The sequence below is a fragment of the Bubalus bubalis genome, chromosome 10 (genome assembly GCF_019923935.1).
Source record: "Bubalus bubalis isolate 160015118507 breed Murrah chromosome 10, NDDB_SH_1, whole genome shotgun sequence".
In the NCBI taxonomy this organism is placed as follows: Eukaryota; Metazoa; Chordata; class Mammalia; order Artiodactyla; family Bovidae; genus Bubalus; species Bubalus bubalis.
In genome coordinates this window covers 86,503,032-86,528,587 of record NC_059166.1, presented here as the reverse complement: position 1 = coordinate 86,528,587, position 25,556 = coordinate 86,503,032, and the positions used below count along the sequence as shown (strand labels likewise).

Genomic DNA, 25,556 nt, shown 5'->3' with positions numbered 1-25,556 from the left:
ATGCAGATGACACCACCCTTATGGCAGAAAGTGAAGAGGAACTAAAAAGCCTCTTGATGAAGGTGAAAGAGGAGAGTTAAAAAGTTGGCTTAACGCTCAACATTCAGAAAATGAAGATCATGGCATCCGGTCCCATCACTTCATGGGAAATAGATGGGGAAACAGTGGAAACAGCGTCAGACTTTATTTTTTGGGGCTCCAAAATTCCTGCAGATGGTGATTACAGCCATGAAATTAAAAGACGCCTACTCCTTGGAAGGAAAGTTATGACCAACCTAGATAGCATATTTAAAAGCAGAGACATTACTTTGCCAAAAAAGGTCCGTCTAGTCAAGGCTGTGGTTTTTCCTGTGGTCATGTATGGATGTGAGAGTTGGACTGTGAAGAAAGCTGAGCACCAAAGAATTGATGCTTTTGAACTGTGGTGTTGGAGAAGACTCTTGAGAGTCCCTTGGTCTGCAAGGAGATCCAACCAGTCCATATTAAAGGAGATCAGTCCTGGGTGTTCTTTGGTAGGAATGATGCTAAAGCTGAAACTCCAGTACTTTGGCCACCTCATGCAAAGAGTTGAATCATTGGAAAAGACTCTGATGCTGGGAGGGATTGGGGGCAGGAGGATAAGGGGATGACAGAGGATGAGATGGCTGGATAGCATCACTGACTCAATGGACATGAGTTTGAGTGAACTCTGGGAGTTGGTGATGGACAGGAAGTCCTGGCGTCTGCAGTTCATGGGGTCGCAAAGAGTCAGACACGACTGAGCGACTGAACTGAACTGAACTGAAGTAATTGCTAAGAGTGGTAACTGCTCTTATATCCAATATTCATAACCCACTTCAGTAGTTTGAAGTTATCTTTAATAAGTGACTGCCTTGTCATGGATTCTACTTGCCAGTCACCCTTACATCTCATTAGGGCCTTGCAGTTAATTCCTGCCAGTGGAACAGATATAGTATATGATAGTTTAGTTCAAGATAGTTTTGAGATGGGAATAGTTTTGTATTTTTGCTATCTCTCTCTGCCAGCTGAATATCAGTCTCTGATGATTTTAGAAGACATGTGTTGATGATGGTGCTGTGTGTGCTCACTCACTTTAGTTGTGTCCAACTCTTTGCGACCCTATGGACTGTAGCCCGCTAGGGCCTCTGTCTGTGGGGATTCTCCAGGCAAGAACACTGGAGTGGGTCACTGTTCCTTCCTCCAGGGGATCTTCCCAACTCAGGGATTGAACCCTTGACTCTTACATCTCCTGCATTGGCAGGTGGGTTCTTTACCACTAGTGCCACCTGGTTGATGATGGTATAACTTCCAATATTCTGGATCCCTGAATGACTTTATGGAGTAGAATGCTCTACCCCACCAACCAGTCACCTGCACAGGTCCTTATATCACTGAAAATAAATATTTGCTGTACTAAGGAACTGAAATGTCCGTGTTGGCTTGTTAAAACAAGTGTTACTCTACTTAACACAGCAAAGGCACATTTTACCCAAGGCTCCAAAAAAAGAAGAAACTGTTTCACAAGTCATTTTAAATCTGGGTGTGAGAAGGTACAAAACATTTGAGCACTGGCCTTTAATTAAATTGGTTAAATCAACCCATGCAAACAAACCCCCCAAAAATCAGTTGATTCAGATCTAAATAAAAAACATGAAAGTTAGTATTGAATTTTCCTAAATGTTTTAAAGATCTGTTTCCTACAGCTAAATAGATCTAAGTATTTTTAGCATTATCTTTAAATATTGTTATCACCCTTAAAAATCAGTGATTTTTTGTGCAAGTAAAATAATATTTACATGATCAGAGAAGGCACCTGTTATAGTTATAAACCTAAAAATAGCAATTGCTGTTAGGAGTATCATGTGTTTTGAAAGTATTATGAAAGAAAGGGTTTAAGAAGGAGATCAATTTCATTTGCCATAAAGAGGAGTTGGCATTTGTTACCTGGTTTTGAGAGAACTGCTATCTTTCAACAGAACAGCTCTTTTAAAGGGCTGTTTTTCTATTACCAAATTAGATCCATGCTGGCAGCTTATGCTTTATTGGAGAAATATTTAGGGCCTTATTAAAGTGGGAAGGTGGGACAGATGTGCTTTTCAGGGAAGATGGGTCTTGTTAGCAGATTTGTTGTTGTTCAGTGGCTAAGTCATGTGTGACTCTTTTGCGACCCCATGGACTGTAACCCACCAGTTTCCTCTGTCCGTGGGATTCTCCAAGCAAGAATACTGGAGTGGGTTGCCATTTCTCTCTCCGGGGGATATTCCTGACCCAGGGATCAAACCCATGTCTCTTGCGTCTCCTGCATGGGCAGGCGTGTTCTTTACCACTGAGTCACCAGGGAAACTTGTTAACACATTAGTCAGTCCTAAATGCTCCCAGAGTGGTAATACAGAGTAAGACATCCAAAACAGAGTCACCAAGTCTGTGCTTCTGTGTCTGCTTGACCAAGTTGTCCTTTCTTGAGCCCTTTGTTTGTTGTATCCCTCTTTTATGTGCCCCTCCATCTGCCTTTCCCACTATTTAGTAGAAATAAAAGGAATGATAAAAGTATCAATAAGAGAATGTTGCTACTTTTTGAACCTTGAGAAAGATAGAAAGGAGACCTATCTTTGTATCAGACAGCAGAAAAGACACTAAGGAAGGTTTGAGGGTTTTTCTCATTTGTAAGCTAATGAATTAGCCTGTCACAGTTTTGCTGGTGCTGGTAAAAGACACAAGACACCTGGGTCAGAGACAAAGGGACTTCTTTGCCCCAATATTAGTACTCAGAGTATCAGCATGTTACTTAATTTCTACAGTGATATGCCTCAGGTGACATGGGCACACACAACAGATTGCCTTACAGAAGAGCAACCCTGAGCTTAGTGAATATGAATCTTTCATACAGACAGCAGGTCAGTCCTTTGCTCTGGAGGTCACACTATCTCTGTCTTCCAAGGCTGTAAACCAGTCTACATTTTCCAGACAAAGATAATTTTTCTGCCGTCAAAGGATTTTTATTATATAGACATCCTTCAAAAGAAAAGAGTTCAGGAAAAAGGGGCAAATTGCAAGATGTCTAAAATGCAAGAGACTTGTGGACATGAGAATTCTCTCTTCCTCTTAGTACGTACATCAGTTCAGTTACTCAGTCGTGTCCAGCTCTTTGCGACCCCATGGACTACAGCATGCCAGGCCTCCTTGTCCATCACCAACTCCCAGAGTTTACCTGAACTCATGTCCATTGAGTCGGTGATGCCATCCAACCATCTCATCCTCTGTTGTCCCCTTATCCTCCCACCTTCAATATTTCCTAGCATCAGGGTCTTTTCCAATGAGTCAGTTATTCACATCAGGGGGCCGAAGTATTGGAGTTTCAGCTTCAGCATCAGTCCTTCCAATGAATATTCAGGACTGATTTCCTTTAGGATGGACTGGTTGGATCTCCTTGCAGTCCAAGGAACTCTCAAGAGTCTTCTTCAACATCACAGTTCAAAAGCATCATTTCTTTGTTGCTCAGCTTTATTTATAGTCCAACTCTCACATCCATACATGACTACTGGAAAAACCATAGCTTTGACTACTGGAAAAACCAAACCTTTGTTGGCAAAGTAATGTCTCTGCTTTTTAGTATCCTATCTAGGTTGATCATAGCTTTTCTTCCAAAGAGCAGGCATCTTTTAATTTCATGGCTGCAGTCACCATCTGCAATGATTTTGGAGCCCCCCAAAATAAAGTCTGTCACTGTTTCCACTGTTTCCCCATCTATTTGCCATGAAGTGATGGGACCAGATGCCATGATCTTAGTTTTCTGAATGTTGAGTGAAAATCAACTTTTTAACTCTCCTCTTTCACTTTCATCAAGAGGCTCTTTAGTTCTTCTTCGCTTTCGGCCATAAGGGTGGTGTCATCTCCGTATCTGAGGTTATTGATATTTCTCCCAGATTCATCACATACATATAAATATGTATATATCTTTATATATTCTCTTCTTAGTATACACACACATTTACACACATCACAGACACACTAAAACACATAAAGGTATTTATGTAGAATAGAGTTTAATAAAATACTCATTTTTCACTGATTGAATTAACTATTTAGCAACTAGACATTTAATTAAATATATAAATCGCTCAGTCGTATCTGACTCTTTGTGACCCCATGGACTGTAGCCTACCAGGCTCCTCTGTCCATGGGATTTTCCAGGCAATAGTACTGGAATGGATTGCCATTTCCTTCTCCAGGAGATCTTCCCAACCCAGGGATCGAACCCTGGTCTCCCACATTGTAGACAGACACTTTACCATCTGAGCCACCAGGAAAGTCCATAAAATATATAATATTACATGAAATATATATTAAGATATAAAATGTAAACATGTAAACATAACTAATATATAATTCAAAAATGAAAATGTTAGTCGCTCAGTTGTGTCTGACTCTTTGTAATGTCATGGACTATGTATGGCCCACCAGGCTCCTCTGTCCACGGAATTCTGCAGACTAGAATACTGGAGTGGGTAGCTATTCCCTTCTCCAGGGCATCTTCCCTACCCAGGGATCAAACCCAGGTCTCCTGCACTGCCGACAGATTCTTTACCATCTGAGCCACCAGGGAAAACCACAATATATAATGCAAAATGTACATTTAAAATAAAATATAAATATATACATATATATTTCAATAAATCTGTTTGGTAAAGAGTTAACTTTATCAATCAAAAATAAGTATTAAATCTTATTCTACATAGTTAGTTAACCTTTCTGTGTCTTTCTGTAAGTCTAAGAAAATAAAGAATCCACAAATTGCATTATTTTGAAGTTGAAACTATGCATATGAAACACCCCAAATTGTAGTTGGTTTATATGTATCAGTTCAAAAATGTTAGCTCTCTTTTGTTATTATATGAATGTTTATATTTTATTTTGCTTTCAAAATCAACTGTTAGTTACAACTGACTTTACTAGATAATTACTAATTGCTGTCTATGTGTATAGATATTTATATGATGTATGTATATCTAATGCTTTGTGCTTTATAAATGTATTCTATCTGTAGTTTTATTCAGCTTTCAAAGAAATTAACTAGAATGCTTTTATTCAGAATGCAGAAAAGTCTTTTTATTTTACTATTATTAATTCAAGTAGACTCAAGTTGAAATGTAAAATCAAGGTAAAATAGAAGAAAGATACTAGTTTATGACTTTCTTGCCCCCTTCAGAAACCAGATCTTGAAGCAACATAATAATTCTTCCTCCTTTGTAGATAGAATCCTTTTAATAAACTGTGATCCATCAGGCTATCAGAAAAGCAACAGATGCAGTTCGGGGAGAAAACTGAAAGGATGTTTATGAAAAGCACTATGATTTTCCCTTCAAAGAGTATTCATAAAGAGCCTGGTAAAAGAGAGTGAAATCGTCCATTCCTGTGCAAGAACACTTTAGGAGAAGGATTTTTTGTTGTTGAGCCTTGCATCTACCAAGAATCTCATTTTTAATAGCAGGACCAGGTCGTGCTACAAAACATATGCTGCAATTTATTGCAGTTTCCTTTTTTCACAGTGGTCTCTGATCATCTTTCACTTCTTAGGGAAAGAAAGCTTAAAGGAAAAGGGAAGCTCAGGTTTAATGAGCTGGAGCTCTCAGTAGTTTGTGTATAGAGTCGGGGCAGGGGCCAGGTAGAAGTAAACTCAAAATGGGGATAGCAGAAGGATAAAGTTTGTTGGTTTTATTCTTTTGTTAAATATTCTGTATGAAAATTTTCTTTCCTTGGTATTTAAAATTGCCCTCAGTATTCTGACCTCAACTGAAATTGAACAATAAAACTAACTTCAAAAAACAAAAAAACTAACTTGCTGAATTGATGAAGGCAAAGTCAAAAAGGCTCTGAATTTCCCCAGGTTATTTACCCTGCCTTTGTGCAAAAGCACTAGACAACCAGAATAAATGAATGTGCAGCTGCCTGTTTATAATGAAGAGCACGCCACCGCGACTGCCTACTAATTACAAGCTCAGGAGCTTAATTAAGATCTAATTATTTATTTTAGAACCATATTGCCTTAATTCTCCTGCAAAAAAGGTCAATCCATAGATACCATCAGTAGTGGATCTGTCATCCACCTGGAATGTAGCTTTTGAGGGACTTTCAGAGCACATTTGATGGATTTACTAATTTTCCTTTTATCTCTGAGAAATAGCTTTTTTTGTTGCAGTAAAAAGTTCTCGTGTCTCCCAAAGCTTCCATTCAATTCTCATCTGAACGAATAAAATGCTTCTTTAGAATGACATTTTTTTTTGTACAATCTGAAGAAATGGAAATGTGCATATAAATACAGTTAGCTGTTGACTCTTTTATCTAATTCATGACTAATCTAAATGGCTTGAGATGGTTACTATTTCCTAATATTCATAGCAAAAAGAAAATCCCGCAACAGACGTTAACTGCTGGGATTGTAACACAACTGTACTATATATTGGGCTTCCCAGGTGGCTCAGTGGATAAAGAATCTGCCTGCAATGCAAGAGATGCAGGAGAAGTGGGTTTTATCTTTCCCTGGGTTGGAAAGATTTCCTGGAGGAGGGCATGGCCACCCACTCCAGTATTCTTGCCTGGAGAATTCCATGGACAGAGGAGCCACGACTGAGCGACTGAGCATAGACGTGGGTATATAGAAGTGAGAGACTTGTGTTATCTATTGGACAGGCAGATCTTCTTCCTGCTTTGGGAAATTTAGTCTGAACTATTTATTCATCTAACCAAGATATCTTGGAAGGAAAATTATATACAACTCCCACCTACCTATCTGTAACTAGTGGAGGTTACCAATATTTACTAAGAGAGCCTGTACAAGTAGTTATTGTAGCTTTGAGGTCCATGTGCAGTTTAACGTCCCAAAAGCCTTAGAGTTGCAAGTTATTTTAGTAAACACTATTAATCTACACAGGTTAGAACTGGGGATAGGTGGGGATCATTCATCCCTTTTCTATCCAGACGTCTAATGCTGTTTCTAATATCATATCTAATGATGTTTTAATGCAAATAGAAAAATTTAGTTGAGAACAGGCTGAGTCACTTAAGTAATCTACAGAGCTTAGGAATGATGGTCATAGTCTATAATTTTCATATGATACTGTGAAAAAAGAAAATGTATTTTGTGGTCAGGTCAGGGTGACTTTCCCAAATCCATCGTATTAGGTTCATCAAAGTTTAAAAAATAAAAAACACAAAAAATGTTAGGTGGGTTTAAATTTGGTTTTGCTAAAACTGCCATCCAGCCACACAAGATTATTAAGTTTACTATATATTATTTATAAATAGCTAGAAGAAAATTTTGATATCAAGAAATTTATGATTCCCAATTGTTTCCATGCAACTTTTTAAAAATGAGGAAAAGTCAATTAAGTTAATAAGAGTTAAGGAAAGTACAAGAAGAATTTGTAATCACAGATCTTTGTGTTTGTAAAACTGAAAATAATGATTACTAATATATGCATGCCCTGAATCACAAGATATTTTTCCTTTTAACAGTAATATAAACACCAAAAAGCATCAAAAAGAGTGCAGTTTTTCAAATGCAAATTTATCTAATGTCTGCCTACTTTGTCGAGTTCAATTTTGATTGACATCTATTAAGGGATTCTTCACCAATTCCCAAACAACTTAGGAATATTAAACATATTACAATAGGTTTATACTATGGCTTCCCAGGTGGCGCTAGTGGTAAAGAATCCACCTGCCAAAGCAGGAGACATGCTAGACACAGGTTTGATCCCTGGGTCAGGAAGACCCCCTGGAGGAGGATATGGCAACCCACTCCAGTATTCTTGCCTGGAGAATCCCATGGAGAGAGGAACCTGGTGAGCTACAGTCCATAGGGTCCCAAAGAGTTGGACATGACTGAAACAACTTAGCACTCACACAGGCACACTTTAGCTATACTCCATCCGCCCCCAAATCACAATGACTTAAAACATAAAGTTTATTTTTCAGTCATGTACTATGTTATAGGGGGTTAGAAATCTCCAGGGCACTGAACTAAATGTGGTAACTCAGAGATCCAGATAGTTTAAAACTTGTAGCTCTGCTACTAACATGTGACCCTTACCCTCAGGGGGAACTGGAGAATCATTAGGACTTTTTTCCTACCTCAGATAAAAAATGACACAGTGCTTAAGGTTACCTCTCATTAATTGGGATTAGCTACATGGTCCCTTCTCCCTACAAAGGGACTGGAAAATGAGGGGGTGGGGTGTAGGGCAGATACAATGTTAGTTGAGCATCAGCTTCTTTGTTAAATGAGATTATTTGACATTTTAAGAGCCAGTTCTGAGAAAGAGCATAAGACTTCCAATATTGTCTTTCCCAAGGGTCAATTCCTAGAGTTTACATGCAAAATGTTCTATGAGGTAGGGTAAAATTTTGATTATGTGGGATTTATACTGTTAGTGGAGAAAGAAACAGAGAGGGTAGTCAGACTTATACACAAATTAGGTTAACCAATTCTGTGTTCTAGGTTTATTGCCTTCTTCCCTTTCAGCTAGTTCTTCCTCTTAGGTCGAAGAAACACAAGTGTTTCCTACTAGACTGTAATAAGAGGAAAAATAACATAACACTGTATGTATGACAGAAAGCATTCTCTCCCAAACCTCTCCTGTCTCTCTGGTCTCTTTCTTTCTCCCCCTCTCTCTCTTCCTACTTCCATACCTTGCTCTCTTTCTCTCCCCTTCCTCTTTCTCTCTTGCACTTGAAGATTCCAGGTTCTTTTAAAAAAAAAAATTTTTTTTTTTTTTTTTTTTTTGTGCTGGATCTTAGCTGTGGCATGTGGGATCTTTGATCTTTGTTGCAGTGTGAGGGTTCTAGTTCCCTGACCAGGGGTTAAGCTCTAGCCCGTGCATTGGCAGTGCAGAGTCTTAGCCAGTGGACCACTAGGGAAGTCCCTCCATGATCTCTCTCTCTCTTTTTTAGATTTATTTTTAATTGGAGTATTGCTTTACAATACTGTTTTGGCTTCTGCCATACAACAGTGTAAATCAGACATAAGTATACATATGTCCCCTCCTTCTTGAACATCCCCTCCTACTCCCAACCTTCCCATCCCCCTCCTCTAGGTTGTCACAGAGCACCAGGTTGAGCTCCCTGTGTTTTACAGCAATTTCCCATTAGATATCTAATTTACATATGGTAATGTATATGTTTCAATGCCACCCTCTACTCCATCCCACCTTCTCCTTCCCCCACTGTGTTCAAAGTCTATTCTCTGTGTCTGTGTCTCTACTCCTGTCCCACAAATAGTATCATCGGTACCATTTTTCTAGATTCCATATATAATGCTGTTTGGTAGTTAGAAAAAGAAAAAGAAGTCCAAAATGGCGGTGGCTAAAAGACAAAGAAAGGAAAATGGAACAAAAGAAAACCGAGGACTGGAGTGAGAACCTCAGGTGAAACAAACAGCCCTCCTGGCTAGCCCAGTTTACATAGGGCAGGCTCAAGGAGGGGAGGAGACAAACGTATAAAAAGAGGAAGCCACGACGGATTGAGGCCTCTCCTTCGCGGTCGGCCCACTCTCACACCTTGAGAGTGTACTTTCCTTTGCTTGCCCAATAAAACTCTGAGCTGTAACCGAGCTGTAACACTGGTCCGCCATTTCAAATCTTTGCTGTGGTGAGACAGAACCGAGGAAATTACACACTCCCCTGACATCTCTGGTGCCGTGACTCAGATTTAACCTGGCTGAAACAACCACAGCTCTGCCCTTGCTAAGTGGAGGTGGAGTTGAACAGAAGCTCAGCTTGGTGAAAAATTATGTGGTGGAAGCTGAACACAAAGGAAATCCAGCACAGTGGAAGTGACCAGAAGCTCAGCATGCTAGAAACTGGGACGGCAAAAACCAACTTGGCAGAAAGCTCACGCGACTCAGTCTCAGATTCCAGAAGACCTCTGGTTAGGAGGTCCTTGTCCCTATGGCTGAAAGGACATATAGCTAACAAAATCTTAATTCCTTTACAATCTCTCATTTCTTGTTTCCTTGAGCCCTTTGGGAACAGGTGAGTGGCAGTGGGTCCAACTGAGGGACTCTGGCAGAGGCTACTCCCTGTGTGTGTCCTGAAGGCTCCACTATCTGCTGCGCCCCAGTAGCTGTGGCCCAAGTGGGTGAGGGTTCTCTGTCCTTAACCTCCTTTGTGCCAAGGATCAGGTCAATTGAAATTGTGGGCACAGGTCAGGCATTTAGCAGTTTTTCCACAGAGTTATGAAAAGGGTTTCTCGACACCTTTTTCCCACTGCTTTTTCCTCCCATCCTTCAGCTCTTCTCTCCATCTATGCCACTGCTTTCAAAGTATTGGGCAGGTCATCATCTTTTCATTTCTGAAAGTTGTGTTTGAAACAGTTTACCTAAGATTTGGACTCAAACCCATGTGGCAGGAACTCTGTGCTATGCTTAGTCACTGTCATGTCCTACCAGGACTTGAGCCTGGCTAAAACCCACGGTGCCTGGTTTCGGGACCTAATGAAACCAGAACCTGGTTTCAGGTTCTTGATGTCTCATTGAAAAAAAATTCAGTGAGAGACCCAGCAATAGGTAAGAGGTAGATTTGTTCAGATTCAGAGAGAAGCAGAGTCCACAGAGTGTGTGCCATCTCAGAGGGTGAGTGCAGCCATGAAATGTGCTGTGGTTAGTTTTTGTAAGCTGGGTGATTTCATATGCTAATGAGTGGGAGGATCATTCCAACAATTGGGGAACCACCCACTCCTTGGTCTTTTGATAGTGCCTTGGAAATGTCATGGAGCCTCTGGGTGTGTCATTTAGCTTGCAGATTTAGGATCAAGCTTTAGTTGAATTTGACTTGTTTACCATCTTGGACCCATTTGAATTTAATTGGTTTATGTTATACCCTTGGGCTGTGTCATTCTTTCAAAAGTCATGCCCTGCCCACTTCACTCCTGTTTCATGTTCTTTTCCTGAGCCCTGTCCAGGCCCACAATGTTGCCTCTACAATCTTCCAGAGGGACAACCAGAAATAACTGGCCCTTGGGAGGGAAATACTGTATAATATCCAATCCTTCATCTTCATTGTTTTTTTCATTGAATTCAGGCCTTCATCTTCCATGTTTCCTATAACATGTGCAACAATAGCATCTCTCAGTGAACCCGCTAGGACGGGTGACAGGCACACACAGGCCTGCTAGAAGTCCATCTGTTGGTGGCATCCCTTCAAGGGCAATTGGGCTTCCACGGATAATGTTTGCCACTTTGGGAGTTAGCCCTGCAGGCCGAATGGGCCCAAACCCTTACCACCCTTCTCCTAAAGCTACAAGCATATTCCCTAGATCAAATCTCCACTCCACTTTTATGGAATACCTGGTCTGTTGCCTTTTATCATTTTGTCCTTAAGCCACTTACTAACTCCTACAATCAGGACCCTGCCCCCTTATAGGCAACATCGCTCCACCCAGCTTATTATTAAAATACTCTTAAAGCCCCTAACAGGACCAGATAACCCACTCCCTTGTCATTACTTCTGTTATTACCTAAAGTGGATCTATGACAATGAAATATTTACCATTGGAAACACCCTGAACTGCTCTTATGGAGGACTAGAGGAATAAATCAGTGACTTACATTCCCTCAGAGCAATACGAGGATGTTATGGCTATTTCACCAGGTTCCCAGTGTAAGGACGTGGGCTTGGATTGCTTTACATCATAGTATCTATTCCCATCTGCAGTGGACAAACTGGCAATGAGTAAAGATTACAACCCCTTAATCCTCCCCAGCACGAGTCATACTGGGGACCTTGGGGATGCCCAACTCCAGCCCAGGGGCCCCAGGAGGTTGACCGCCTTGACATGCCTAGGGATCTGGTCCTCAGGAGGTTGTCATGTCTCAACCTGCTCAGGAATCTGCCAGTCCAGGGGTCCCAGGAGGTCGACATGCCTCGACCTGCCCAGGGACCCAATTCTCGGGAGTCCAGCATGCCTCCACCTGCCTGGGCATTCGATCTCCAGGAGGCTGTCATGCTTCAACCTGCCTAGGGATCTGCACCCTGACCCGGGGATGCCTGGCTCTCAGGTTGCAACAGTACTGGGTAGGATAAGCTTTGGAAAGACTCACCCCTAAGGAAGTCCATTCGTGGAAAGAGAAGGAAGCCTGTTTGTGGGACTGCACCCAGTCTCAGCAATAACTCAGGAGCCCAATGAGAACTCCATTGCCTTTCTGGAAAGCCTAAAAGAGGCACTCCAAAAGTTTGCCAATCTGGACTTAGACTTTTATGAGGACAGGTGATTTTAAGGGACAAATTCCTATCCCAATGTGCATCAGACATAAGGACAAAGTTACAACAGCTACAGCAGCAGGGCCCTGCTGCCTTTTTAAATGAGATGGTCCAGACAGCCACAAATACCTTTTATAACAGAGAACAAGAAGGAGGCCAAGGCCCAGGAAAGGGAAAGAAGGAAAGAGACAAGGCATGCCCAGGTGCTGGCCGCCCTCCAGGGAAGCCCTGTGGCAAACCCCGAGTACTTGAAGGACAAGGCATGAGGCAAATGCCTAATCAGTAGACAGGCGGGACATTGGGCCAATGAGTGGCCAAACTATAGCATGTCTCTTAAAATGGCATGCTATAATGCCATCAATTGGGACATTGGGCAGCACTCTGCCCTTGGGGCCCAAGAGCCTCAAGGTCAAGCCCCAAGCCTTCCCTCATGATGGTTCAACAGGACTGAAGCAGCCCGCTGCAGCCAGCCTGCCTGTACAGATAACCATCATGGGGCTGGAGCCAAGGGTGCAACTGGATGTGGCAGGTAGGTTTGAGAATTTCTTGGCTGACACAGAGGTTACCTACTCTGTCCTGACCTCCTGCTCCAGAGTCTTCTCCTCTCAAACCTGTACCATTTTGCGTGCTACAAGAAAAACGTTTACAAAAAGATTCACCTGCGCACTTCTTTGTTGCTGGGATGGACAAATATTTTCCCACCAAGTTCTGGTGGTCCCTGAGTGTCCTACTTCCATATTGGGAAGAGATCTCTCCCTGCCTTTGAAATTTTGAAGCTATCACAGTCCTGATAGAATATGCTTTAAAACTCTCTCTTGGGGGCAAACTAACTATTTTTACTAGCCACCAAGTGAAACAACACCTGAATCAGAGAGGCCATTTGTGGATGTCTCATCAAAGGATCCTCAGATATCAAGTAGTGCTGATGGAAAATCCAAGCCTGACTATATCCCCTTGTGAGGTTCTTAACCCAGCTGCCCTCCTGCCTACCCCTGAGGGCTCTCTCCCCTTTCACTCTTGCCTAGAAACCTTGGACCTCTGGACAAAACCCTGAGAGGGATTGTCAGAAGATCCTGTGACCAATCCTGAGGAAATCTGATACACTGATGGAAGCAGCTTTGTCTTGGATGGAAAAAGAAGAGATGCATATTCAGTAGTCTCCAATTTTGAGACCATAGAGGCTAAACCTTTGCCACCAGGTACTTCAGCCCAGTTGGCTGAGCTCATAGGCCTGACTCGAGCTTTAGAGCTGGGAAAAGGAAAAGGAGTAGCCATTTACACTGACTCCAAGTATGCCTTTCTGGTGCTACATGCACATGCTTCTATTTGGAAAGAAAGAGGCCACTTGATCAACCAAGGGTCCCCAATCAAATATGGTGATCAAATCCTTAGACTCTTGGAGGCAGTCCATCTGCCCACTGAGGTTTCACTCTCCCACTGTAAAGGACACTAAAAAGGGAGCACGAAAGTGGCAGGAGGGAAGCAAGCAGCCTATCAAGCAGCTGAGAGAGCAGCATTACAGAACAATGACCCAATAAGGGTTGCCACCTTAGTTCCACAGACTAATTTGCCAGAAACTCCTTCTCACTGAAGATGAGACTCTTAAAGCTAAGAGTGAGGGATTTCAAGAAGATCATATGGGGTGGCTCCAAGAGGAGGGACTCCTTCTTCTGCCTGGGAACCTCCGGTGGAAGTTGGTTAACTCCTTACATGCCACCACTCATTTAGGGGAGAAAGCCTCCAGAGATTACTAGAAAGGTCCTTCAGAGGAACAGACCTCCAAACGACTATAAGGCAATGGACTCCTCTTGTCCCACTTGCCAATTAAACAACCCCCAAGGAGCTCAAAGACCTAGCTGGCCCAGCCTATCCAATGTATGGGAACTACCCAGGAGAGGACTGGCATGGACTTCACCCAGATGCCAGTTTCTCAAGGGTATTAATACCTACTAGGGATGGCGGAGCCTGGTGGGCTGCTGTCTATGGGGTCACACAGAGTCGGACATGACTGAAGCGACTTAGCAGCAGCAGCAGTCATGGTAGATACATTCACAGAATGGATTGAAGTTTTCACAACCAGACTGTGACTGCTGAGGAGGTGGTAAAACAAAACAAGACAAAAAAACTGCTCCATGAAATAATTCTGAGATTTGGTCTGCCCAGTTCATTACAAAGTGACAATGGGACATCATTTACTTCTAACGCCACCTAAGGGGTCTCTAAAGCATTGGGTATTCCTTATTATCTCCATTGTGCCTGGAGGCCTCAGTCTTCAGGAAAACTAGTAAGAGCCAATCAATTCTTAAAATCAGCAATAAAAAAGATAACCCAGGGGACCTCCCTGGGATGGAAGGAGACTAATACCTCTCGTCTGCACCCACATTGATCCAAAGGAACAGGTTAACCTTAGTCCTTATGAGATGCTATATGGGAGACCTTTTGTTTATGTCAATGACCTCTTCCTAGATCCAGAGGCTTAGACCCTCTGGCCTTGTACCATGGCCATTTGACAATTGCAAAAAGATATATGCTTGAGGGGTGTCAACCAGGACCCAAAAGATTCTAAAGAGCCACCACTATATGCTCCAGGGGCTCAAGTCCTAATTAAAGTCTGGAAAGATGGGTCCCCAAAGGCTCAACTCCAGCCCACATGAAAAGGCCCCTACCCTGTAATACTTTCTTCCCCCACAGCAGTCAAGGTATCAGGGCATGACTCCTGGATTCACTACTCATGAGTCAAGCCATGGAAAAAAGCAGAAGACGACATTCAATATACCTGTGAACCTCTGGGAGATCTCAGATACCTATTCAGTACTACAAATGAGTGTCATTCTAATGAAAATCCCCAAAATTAAGTTTCTGGGGATAAACTTTCTCAGGGTAGCTCTAATGAGCCAACACAGCTTGGCAGGGGTTGTACTCCAAAATAGATAGGAGATAGATCTCCTGATCCCTGAACAAGGAGGGACTTGAGCCATCTTGAATGAGATGTGTTGTTTCTGGGTAAATAGCTCCAGCCAAATTAAAGAAAGTCTCATAGTCCTCAAGAAAAACATTCAGATCCTATCGGATCTCAAAGAATTAGCTGAAGAGATCTTGGGGTGGCTACAATCACTCTCTGGGGGATCCTTCTTCTGATGAGGGGGGATTTGGAGTTGGTTAATGGAGAAGGCAATGGCAACCCACTCCAGTACTCTTGCCTGGAAAATCCCATGGACGGAGGAGCCTGGTAGGCTTCAGTCCATGGGGTCGCTAAGAGTCGGGCACGACTGAGCAACTTCAGTTTCACTTTTCACTTTCATGCATTGGAGAAGGCAATGGAAACCCACTCCAGTGTCCTTGCCTGGAGAATCCAAGGTACGGGCGAGCCTGGTGGGCTGCTGTCTCTGGGGTCGCACAGAGTCGGACACGACTGAAGTGACTTAGCAGCAGCAATGCCCCTACTAATCTGTTATCACCATATTGATGCTGCTTATGATTGCTCCATGTATTGTCAATTGTCTAACCCGTTTTGTCTCTGCCCAGGTCAACAAGCTAAAACATGCAGTGCCAGTTCAACAAGGATATATAAAACTACACCCAACCATGGAAAATATCACTCGCCCTTAGATGGACACCTCTGTAAGGACCCTGAGGCTTGAGACTAGCAAGAGAGGGAGGCTGAATGCCCCTTGCCACCCCAGCTCAGCAGGAAGTAGCCAGAGAGACCTTGATGTCACTATTCCCAAATAATTGGGCCTCCCATCTCTTGAGAAGGGAATGTTAGGTAGTTAGAATAGGAAAAAGGAGTCCAAAATGGCGGTGGCTAAAAGACAAAGAAAGAAAAAAGCCTGTGAAAATGGAATAAAAGAAATCTGAGGACTAGAGTGAGAACCACAGGTGAAACAAACAGCCCTCCTGGCTAGCACAATTTATATTGAGCAGGCTCAAGGAGAGAAAGAGACAAACGTATAAAAAGAGGAAGTCAAGACGGATTTAGGCCTCGCCTTTGGGGTTGGCCCACCCTCACACCTTGAGGTTGTACTTTCCTTTGCTTGCCCAATAAAACTCTGAGCTGTAACCGAGCTGTAACACTGGTCTGCCATTTCAAATCTTTGCTGTGGCGAGACACAACCGAGGAAGTTACACGCTCCCCCAACAATGCGTTAATATAAAAAATTTGTTTTTCTCTATCTGACTTGCTTCCCTCTCTGTATCAGGAACTAGGCTCATCCACATCACTAGAATTGACTCTGATGTGTCTTTTAATGGCTGAGTAATATTGCATTGTATATAGGCACCACAACTTCTTTATCCTTTCATCTGTCAATGGACAGCTAGGTTGCTTTCATGTCTTACCTACTGTAAATAACACTGCTACGAATATTCCTCCATGCTCTCTTACAGACAATAATAACATATGCAATAATACACTCCTTTCTGTTATTATTTAATTTAAAAACTTGCTCTGCTTCATCACATTAGGAATGAGATGCCACCCATTTATTTGTAAGTTGATCATTTTTGTTTAGGTTTAATACTTGGGAAATATAAAAAAGAATTCACAAACAAAAGGGACCATTTTTTTCTCTTCAGTTCTCTTTTTATATTACAGAAGATTTCCACTTTAAAAAAATTCCCTGGGTGTATTTCATATTCAAAGATCATTGATCTCACAATTGATTGAACCCAAATATGAACAATGTAAAAACATTTAATGATAATAACAATAACAATAATAATATAGCTATCAGTTCCGTCGCTCAGTCCTGTCCGACTCTTTGTGACCCCATGTATCGCAGCACGCCAGACCTCCCTGTCCATCACCAACTCCCGAAGTTCACTCAGACTCACGTCCATTGAGTCAGTGATGCCATCCAGCCATCTCATCCTCTGTCGTCCCCTTCTCCTCCTGCCCCCAATCCCTCCCAGCATCAGAGTCTTTTCCAATGAGTCAACTCTTCGCATCAGGTGGCCAAAGTACTGGAGTTTCAGCTTTAGCATCATTCCTTCCAAAGACATCCCAGGGCTGATCTCCTTCAGAATGGACTGGTTGGATCTCCTTGCAGTCCAAGGGACTCTCAAGAGTCTTCTCCAACACCACACTTCAAAAGCATCAATTCTTCGATGCTCAGCTTTCTTCACAGTCCAACTCTCACATCCATACATGACCACTGGAAAAACCATAGCCTTGACTAGACGGACCTTTTTTGGCAAGTAATGTCTCTGCTTTTCAATATGCTATCTAGGTTGGTCATAACTTTCCTTCCAAGGAGTAAGCGTCTTTTAATTTCATGGCTTCAGTCACCATCTGCAGTGATTTTGGAGCCCAAAAATATAAAGTCTGACACTGTTTCCACTGTTTCCCCATCTATTTCCCATGAAGTGATGGGACCGGATGCCATGATCTTCGTTTTCTGAATGTTAAGTTTTAAGCCAACGCTTTCACTCTCCTCTTTCACTTTCATCAAGAGGCTTTTTAGATCCTCTTCACTTTCTGCCATAACGGTGGTGTCATTTGCATACCTGAGGTTATTGATATTTCTCCTGGAAATCTTGATTCCAGCTTGTGTTTCTTCCAGCCCAGCATTTCTCATGATGTACTCTGCATATAAGTTAAATAGGCAGGGTGACAATATACAGCCTTGACGTCCTCCTTTTCCTATTTGGAACCAGTCTGTTGTTCCATGTCCAGTTCTAACTGTTGCTTCTTGATCTGCATATCGGTTTCTCAAGAGGCAGATCAGGTGGTCTGGTATTCCCATCTCTTTCAGAATTTTTCACAGTTTATTGTGATCCACACAGTCAAAGGATTTGGCATAGTCAATAAAGCAGAAATAGATGTTTTTCTGGAACTCTTGATTTTTCCATGATCCAGTGGATGTTGGCAATTTGATCTCTGGTTCCTCTGCCGTTTCTAAAGCCAGCTTGAACATCAGGAAGCTCATGGTTCTCATATTGCTGAAGCCTGGCTTGGAGAATTTTGAGCATTACTTTACTAGCGTGTGAAATGAGTGCAATTGTGCAGTAGTTTGAGCATTCTTTGGCATTGCCTTTCTTTGGGATTGGAATGAAAACTGACTTTTTCCAGTCCTGTGGCCACTGCTGAGTTTTCCAAATTTGCTGGCATATTGAGTGCAGCACTTGCACAGCATCATAGTCCAGTAGAAAACATTAAATTATTTTATAATGTTTTGACTTTACTTTTAGTTTTAAGGTAACAAATTATCCACTCAATAACAAAAATCACAGAATTCTGAAATATCAATTTTTTCTAAACAATGTTTGTTTTATGATAATAAAATTGTATTTTTTGTACTGTGGCTTGGAATTAACTCAAGATGTAAATATCATAGGGTGATACATTTTTATGTTTTTAACTATGATATTGAAAGAGTACAGAATAATATTTCTCAGTTTAGTTCAATTCAGTCACTTAGTCGTGTCCAACTCTTTGCGACACCAAGGACTGCAGCATGCCAGGCTTCCCTGTCTTTAAACAACCTCTGGAGCTTGCTAAAACTCATGTCCATTGAGTTGGTGTGATGCCATCCAACCATCTCATCCTCTGTCATCCCCTTCTCCTCCCACCTTAAATCTTTCCCAGCATCAGGGTCTTTTCCAATGAGTCAGTTCTTTACATCATGTGGCTAAATTACTGGAGTTTCAGTTTCAGCATCAGTCCTTCCAATGAATATTCAGGACTGATTTTCTTCAGGATAGACTGGTTTGATCCCCTTGTAGTCACAGGGACTCTCAAGAGACTTCTCCAACACCACAGTTCAAAAGCATCAATTCTTTGGTGCTCAGCTTTCCTTATAGTCCAACTCTCACATCCATACACGACTACTGGAAAAATCGTAGCCTTGACTAGACAGACCTTTGTTCGCAAAGGAATGTCTCTACTTTTTAATATGCTGTCTAGGTTGGTCATAGCTTTTCTTTCAAGGAGCAAGCATCTTTTAATTTCATGGCTGCAGTCACCATCTGCAGTGATTTTGGAGCCCCCAAAAATAAACTCTGACACTGTTTCCCCATCTATTTGCCATGAAGTGATGGGACTAGATGCCATGATCTTAGTTTTTTGAATGTTGAGCTTTAAGCCAACTTTTTCACTCTCCTCATTCACTTTCATCAAGAAGCTCTTCAGTTGCTCTTTGCTTTCTGCCATAAGGGTGGTGTCATCTGCACATCTGAGGTTATTGATATTTCTCTCCCAATCTTGACTCCAGCTTGTGCTTCATCCAGCCCAGCATTTTGCATGATGTACTCTCCATATAAGTTAAAAAAACAGGGTGACAATATACAGCCTTGACATACTGTTTTCCCGATTTGAAACTAGTCTGTTATTCCATGTCCAGTTCTAACTGTTGCTTCTTGACCTGCATACAGATTTCTAAGGGGGCAGGTAAAGTGGTCTGGTATTCCCATCTTTTTAAAAATTTTCCACAGTTTGTTGTAATCCACACAGTCATAGGCTTTGATGTAGTCAATAAAGCAGAAGTAAATGTTTTTCTGGAACTCTCCTGCTTTCTTGATGATCCAGTGGATGTTGGCAATTTGATCCCTGGTTCCTCTGGCTTTTCTAAATCCAGCTTGAACGTCTGAAAGTTCACAGTTCATGTACTATTGAAGCCTGGCTTGGAGAATTTTGATCATTACTTTGCTAGCATGTGAGATGAGTACAATTTGCAACAGTTTGAACATTCTTTGGCATTGTCTTTCTTTGGACTGGAATGAAAGCCGATCTTTTCCAGTCCTATGGGCAATGGTGAGTTTTCCAAATTTGCTGGCATATTGAGTATAGCATTTTAACAGCATCATCTTTTAGGATTTGAAATAGCTCAACTGGAATTCCATCACTTCCACTAGCTTTATTGGTAGTGATGCTTCCTAAGGCCCACTTGACTTCACATTCCAGGATGTCTGGCTCTAGGTGGGTGATCACACCATCATGATTATCTTGGTCGTGAAGATATTTTGTACAGTTCTTCTGTGTATTCTTGCCACCTCTTCTTAATATCTTCTGTTTCTGTACAGAAACAGAATATCTTCCATACAATCTGTGTCCTTTATTGTGCCCATCTTTGCATGAAATGTTCTCTTGGTATCTCCAATTTTCTTGAACAGATCTCTAGTCTTTCTCATTCTGTTGCTTTTCTCTATTAGACTTTTAAGTACAGGAGAAGACTTTTCTTACTTATCTATAGATCAGCCTCCATAATGGGTTGAATAGGGGTCCCCCAAAAGATAAGTCCCCCACAACCTCCCAATATGACTTTTTTATATATGTAATTGTTAAGAATCCAGACAGGAGATCATCCTAGATCTTAATCCAATGACGGATTTCCTTATAGGAAGAAAGGACATATTGACACACACACACACACACAGAATAAGAGAGTGTGAAGACAGAGGCAAAAATTGGTTATGTTGCCACAATTCAAGGAATGCTTGGGCCACCAGAAGCTGGAACAGGTGAGCAAGGATTTTCTTCTGGAGCCTTCAGAGGGAGCACAGCTTACCAACACCTTAATTTCAGGTTTTTTGTCTTTCAGAACCGTGAAAGAACAAATTTCTGCTATCTTAAGCTATTAAGTACAGGGCGATTTGTTATGGCAGCCCTAGGAAACTAGTAGAGTCTCATAGAAATTCTGCCCTTCAGGACAAATATTTTAAGCTAAATATGTGAGAAAATCCATCCTGTGTTAGAATCATATATTTTGGGAGTTCCATCTGGAGCTCAGAAATTTAAGACATGAGCTCCCAGCCTGGAGACTTATCCACTAGATGGTCTTTTAATTTTTTCTGTCATGTATTTTTTATTACAATATTATTATTACAATACAATTTATTACAATAGTGAGGACAATTTTAAAATTCTATGCCAAAATCTCTTTTTTTCCCCATTACTGAATTACTGAATCTTCTTTGGGAAAGTGAAAAAATAAAACTCTATTATAACTATGGTTTGAAAATGAATTTAATTTATAAACAAGAAAATTTTAATGTGCAAAGTGTGTATTGCAGAAAGAAGATGATATGGCTGAGAATCACTTTCCTCATGATCTGAGGTCCACTTGATGGAAAATCACAAAGAAAATTCTTCACATTATGGCAAATTTCATTGCATCACATTTTAATCTCTCTGAATATCTGCAAAGCCTTTTGAAATATAAGAGACAAACCATGAACATCTTTTTAAAAAGTTGCTTTTTCCACTTTTTGAAAAATAAAAGCCACTAACATATGACCTATACTTATATGGTTAGAAAAAGTTGACATTATTCCGTGTTCTGAAACTCAGATCAGCTAAGGAAAATTAATTTCCTAAGACAAACTGGACTCGAGGTCCCCTGGTTTTTGGAGGAGTACTTATATACTGCAATTTCTTGACATCCTTGCCATGAAGGTAGAGAGCAACTTCATGCTTAATATTCAGTACGGGACCCACCATGGACATTTGGAAGGCCCAGAGCAATAATCCAAATGGAAGCTCACAGATCTTGTGTTTAATTATTTTAGAGATATAAATCAACTTAAATATTCCTCCCAGTAGTTTCTCTTCAGCGTAGGACTGTGAATTTCAAGTAGCTCCAGTTGGCTAGTCACGTGGGTTGAAAGGGTTCAGACCTGCTGACATCATTGGGTTTTCCTACAATTCCTTTCCCCTCACCTTAGAATTGGAGCCTGCAAAGTCCCCTCCCAGGTTCCACCTTTGTTCATAGATTGTCCTATATAAATTTCTGCTGGTCATGTTGGGTCTTTTTCTGCATTCTAACACACAGTCTCTAATACCATGTAGACTCAGTTGCTGTTAGTAGTTGATCCCCCTCCCTATCATATTTCAGGTTCATGAGAATTTGTGGTTATCTTGTTTTGTAGCAAATGTTGCCATGGGTATTTTGTTTGCCTATGTAGTGGCTCTATCCATTTTTGAGGGGGAATTCAGAAAAAAAAAAAAAAGCTTCACATGGGATTCTTGCTTATGTGAGAATGACCTATCTAAGTCTCATTTAATTCATCTATAAAATAGGGGTAATAATAGTATTGATCTTATAGGATAGAGATGAGAATCAGATAATATGAGATGTGTATTTTTAAACACTGGCCCAAAAATAGAACTTCAAAATATTAGCTGTTATTTTTAGCCATTTGGATCAAGCATCTTCAGAAAATTTTAGAATTTTTTTTTTTACCATGAAATTCCAAAGTTTTTTTTTTTTTAATGTGTTTTTGGAGTACAGACCAGATAAGAAACAGAAAACTACAGGCGGTGGGAGGTGCCATGACACAAACTGCGATTACATCAGAAAGGTTCTTGACAGCCTACTATTTGAAAGAAGACACAGAAGTGAAAAGCGGTAAAGAACTATTACTCCCCAGTACAATAATGGATCCTTACAGTGTTCACATAGAGATTATAGTGTTGTTAGGTAATAGCTTGAAAAACATTCAACATACCTTTAAATAAAATCTCAGAAGTTAACTCCATTAAAAGTTTCCCAAAAAACTTGACCATAAAACATATTTTATTAATAACATAGAGACCTTGTCATCCTTCCTTTTTTTAAATAATTAACTATAAGATGTATATGTGTGTGTGTGTGTGTGCATACATATTTATCAAGAGATGCAGTAATGTTCAATTCTAAAATCCATTTTTATTCTGCTTTATGACACCTTGGCACTGTGATAATCTCTCAGTGTAATCTTGGGATTATTTGACCTTTGTTTTAATTTCCCTAGAATATAAATAACTGAGTGGTTAAAGTTGACATCTGAGCCACTAAGTTTTAAGGTCATTTGCTATGCAGCAATAGATAATTTGAACAGAATGAGAGTGAACCAAGTAGAAAAATTCAAGTGGAAAACTTATTTTACAATAATCAAGATGAGGAAAAATAAAGCCTCATATAATCTAGATAATAAAAAAAATCAGCATTTTTAGAAAGATGACTCTCATTTATTTCAACAAACATACTCTTTCCTTAGTAACAAAATCTATTTTCAACTGTCCATTAGACACATCCAATTGAAATCCTGCTGGATTTTTTTTAACCTAATTTGTTTTAAATGAACATATCCCCTTTCCTTGAAATTGGCTCCTCCTAAGTTAGTATTTATGTGAATTCAAAGTAAGCCTAACTCATCTTATATTCATACTCTCAATAGGTACATTCATTAAATAGATATAAATTCATATACACTATGGCTTTCATCTAGTCAATCAATGATTCATTCCTTCAATACACAATGAGTCCCTGAGGGGCTGAGCTAACAGAGATGACCAACCAGTCCTTTTTCCTGCCATCATGGGCCTTCCTACCATGTTCTTGCAAAAGCCTTGGCCATTTCATTTCCACTATCTCTTCTGTCTTTCTAGGATTATTTCTTCTCACTTGAACTAATGGTCAATTTCTTTACTAGGAAAACTGGTTTTTCTACCTCTTGTTTTTTTTCCACTGGTCTGGCTTACATGCTGCCACATTGATCCTTGTACTCTGATTACTGGATTCCTTGGCAGAAGTGATTTACTGATTTGGTACTAACCCTCTTCCTTTTCTCAGAACTTCAATTAAACATTTAATGCAATATTCACACAGCATCATCCCTCCTTATTGAATCCTATGACCAACCTAGATAGTATATTCAAAAGCAGAGACATTACTTTGCCAACAAAGGTCCGTCTAGTCAAGGCCATGGTTTTTCCTGTGGTCATGTATAGATGTGAGAGTTGGACTGTGAAGAAGGCTGAGCGCCGAAGAATTGATGCTTTTGAACTGTGGTGTTGGAGAAGACTCTTGAGAGTCCCTTGGACTGCAAGGAGATCCAACCAGTCCATTCTGAAGGAGATCAGCCCTGGGATTTCTTTGGAAGGAATGATGCTAAAGCTGAAACTCCAGTACTTTGGCCACCTCATGCAAAGAGTTGACTCATTGGAAAAGACTCTGATGCTGGGAGGGATTAGGGGCGGGAGGAGAAGGGGACGACAGAGGATGAGATGGCTGGATGGCATCACTGACTCGATGGACGTGATTCTGAGTGAACTCCAGGAGTTGGTGATGGACAGGGAGGTCTGGTGTCCTGCGATTCATGGGGTCGCAAAGAGTCGGACATGACTGAGCGACTGATCTAATCTGATCTGATCTATCTTCAGTAGTTAGTATTGTTAGTCACTCAGTCTTGTCAGACTCTTTCTGACCCCCACAGACTGAAGTCTGCCAGACTCCTCTGTCCATGGAATTCTCCAGACCAGAATACTGAAGTGGGTGACCATTCCCTTCTCCCAGGGATCTTCCTGACCCAGGCATCAAACCCAGGTCTCTTGCATTACAGGCAGACTCCTTACTGTCTGAGCCATCATCTTCAAGGCATATCTCAAATGTCACCTCTTCCATGGAATCTTTCCTATGTGTGAGATATCCTTTTGTTAATTTCAAAATCAGTTTATTGAGGGGAGGGGCACCGTATATTCTAACATGTATTATGGATATACAAAGTGAATAACTGCTCTTTCCAAACTATAGATTTAATCATCTTCTCCATGGAATAACCTTTCTTTCAATTGTTTAACTTTTTTGACCCTAATTCAACATAGTCCACGTTCATAGTCTATTTTCAGTTTAGGAGGGTTTACAGCTGGATAACGCATTTCATTAATGTTAAAGTTCTGTCTCTGCAAGGTAATACACTTACAATTTGCAGCTGCTGTGAATAGAGAAATGAAAAGGATCAGATGTCTCAGAAATTTCTCTGTGAGTTTATATTAATGATTCTGAAAATCGATAAAGAAGATAAACGCTGATTCAAATATCCTTTTTCAATTTGCTCTAGAAGAAAGATGACACAGCTAAAGAACATGGTCTTTTCCTTCCTCGCAGACATGCAGAAGAATATATCAGACTTAAAAAAGGTAAGCCTCTTATTGTTCAGGAAAGTTTTTCTTTAAGTATTTCCCACAAAACAAGTGTAATAAACTGTTGTTTAGTCACAGCATTTTCGTCAGTGTTTTCTTTCTAACAATTAAAGCTGTTCATATTTTCATGCAAGGCTCATTCTTATTTTCTGTTTTTGTTTGTTTGTTTGTTTTAACTCTTGTATATAATTCTGCCTTAGAAAAAGAAATTCCTGAGTATTTGACTGAATTTTCAGCCACACTAATCTTTTCCACTAATGTCTTTCTAACAGTAAAAGCTGCATATATTTTCACCTGGGAGTTTTTTTTTTTTCTTTAAGAATTTTTATTTAAACCTTTGTGCACAATGATGCCTTAAAAACATAGCTGCTGATGATTTTGAATGGAAGCATCCTGTGTTCCTT

The 25,556-nt window shown here is 40.8% G+C and overlaps 1 protein-coding gene across 1 annotated transcript in view; it reads left to right on the top strand.

Moving 5' to 3' along the window:
• MEI4 (meiotic double-stranded break formation protein 4) overlaps window positions 1-25,271 on the top strand; it is a 334,353-nt gene extending 309,082 nt beyond the window's left edge. The window contains exon 5 of the mRNA XM_025294854.2: window positions 25,071-25,271. Within this exon, the coding sequence (XP_025150639.2) occupies window positions 25,071-25,256 (186 nt within the window). The 3' untranslated portion in view covers window positions 25,257-25,271. The remainder of the gene's footprint in view (window positions 1-25,070) is intronic.
• The last annotated feature ends 285 nt before the right edge of the window (window positions 25,272-25,556 follow it).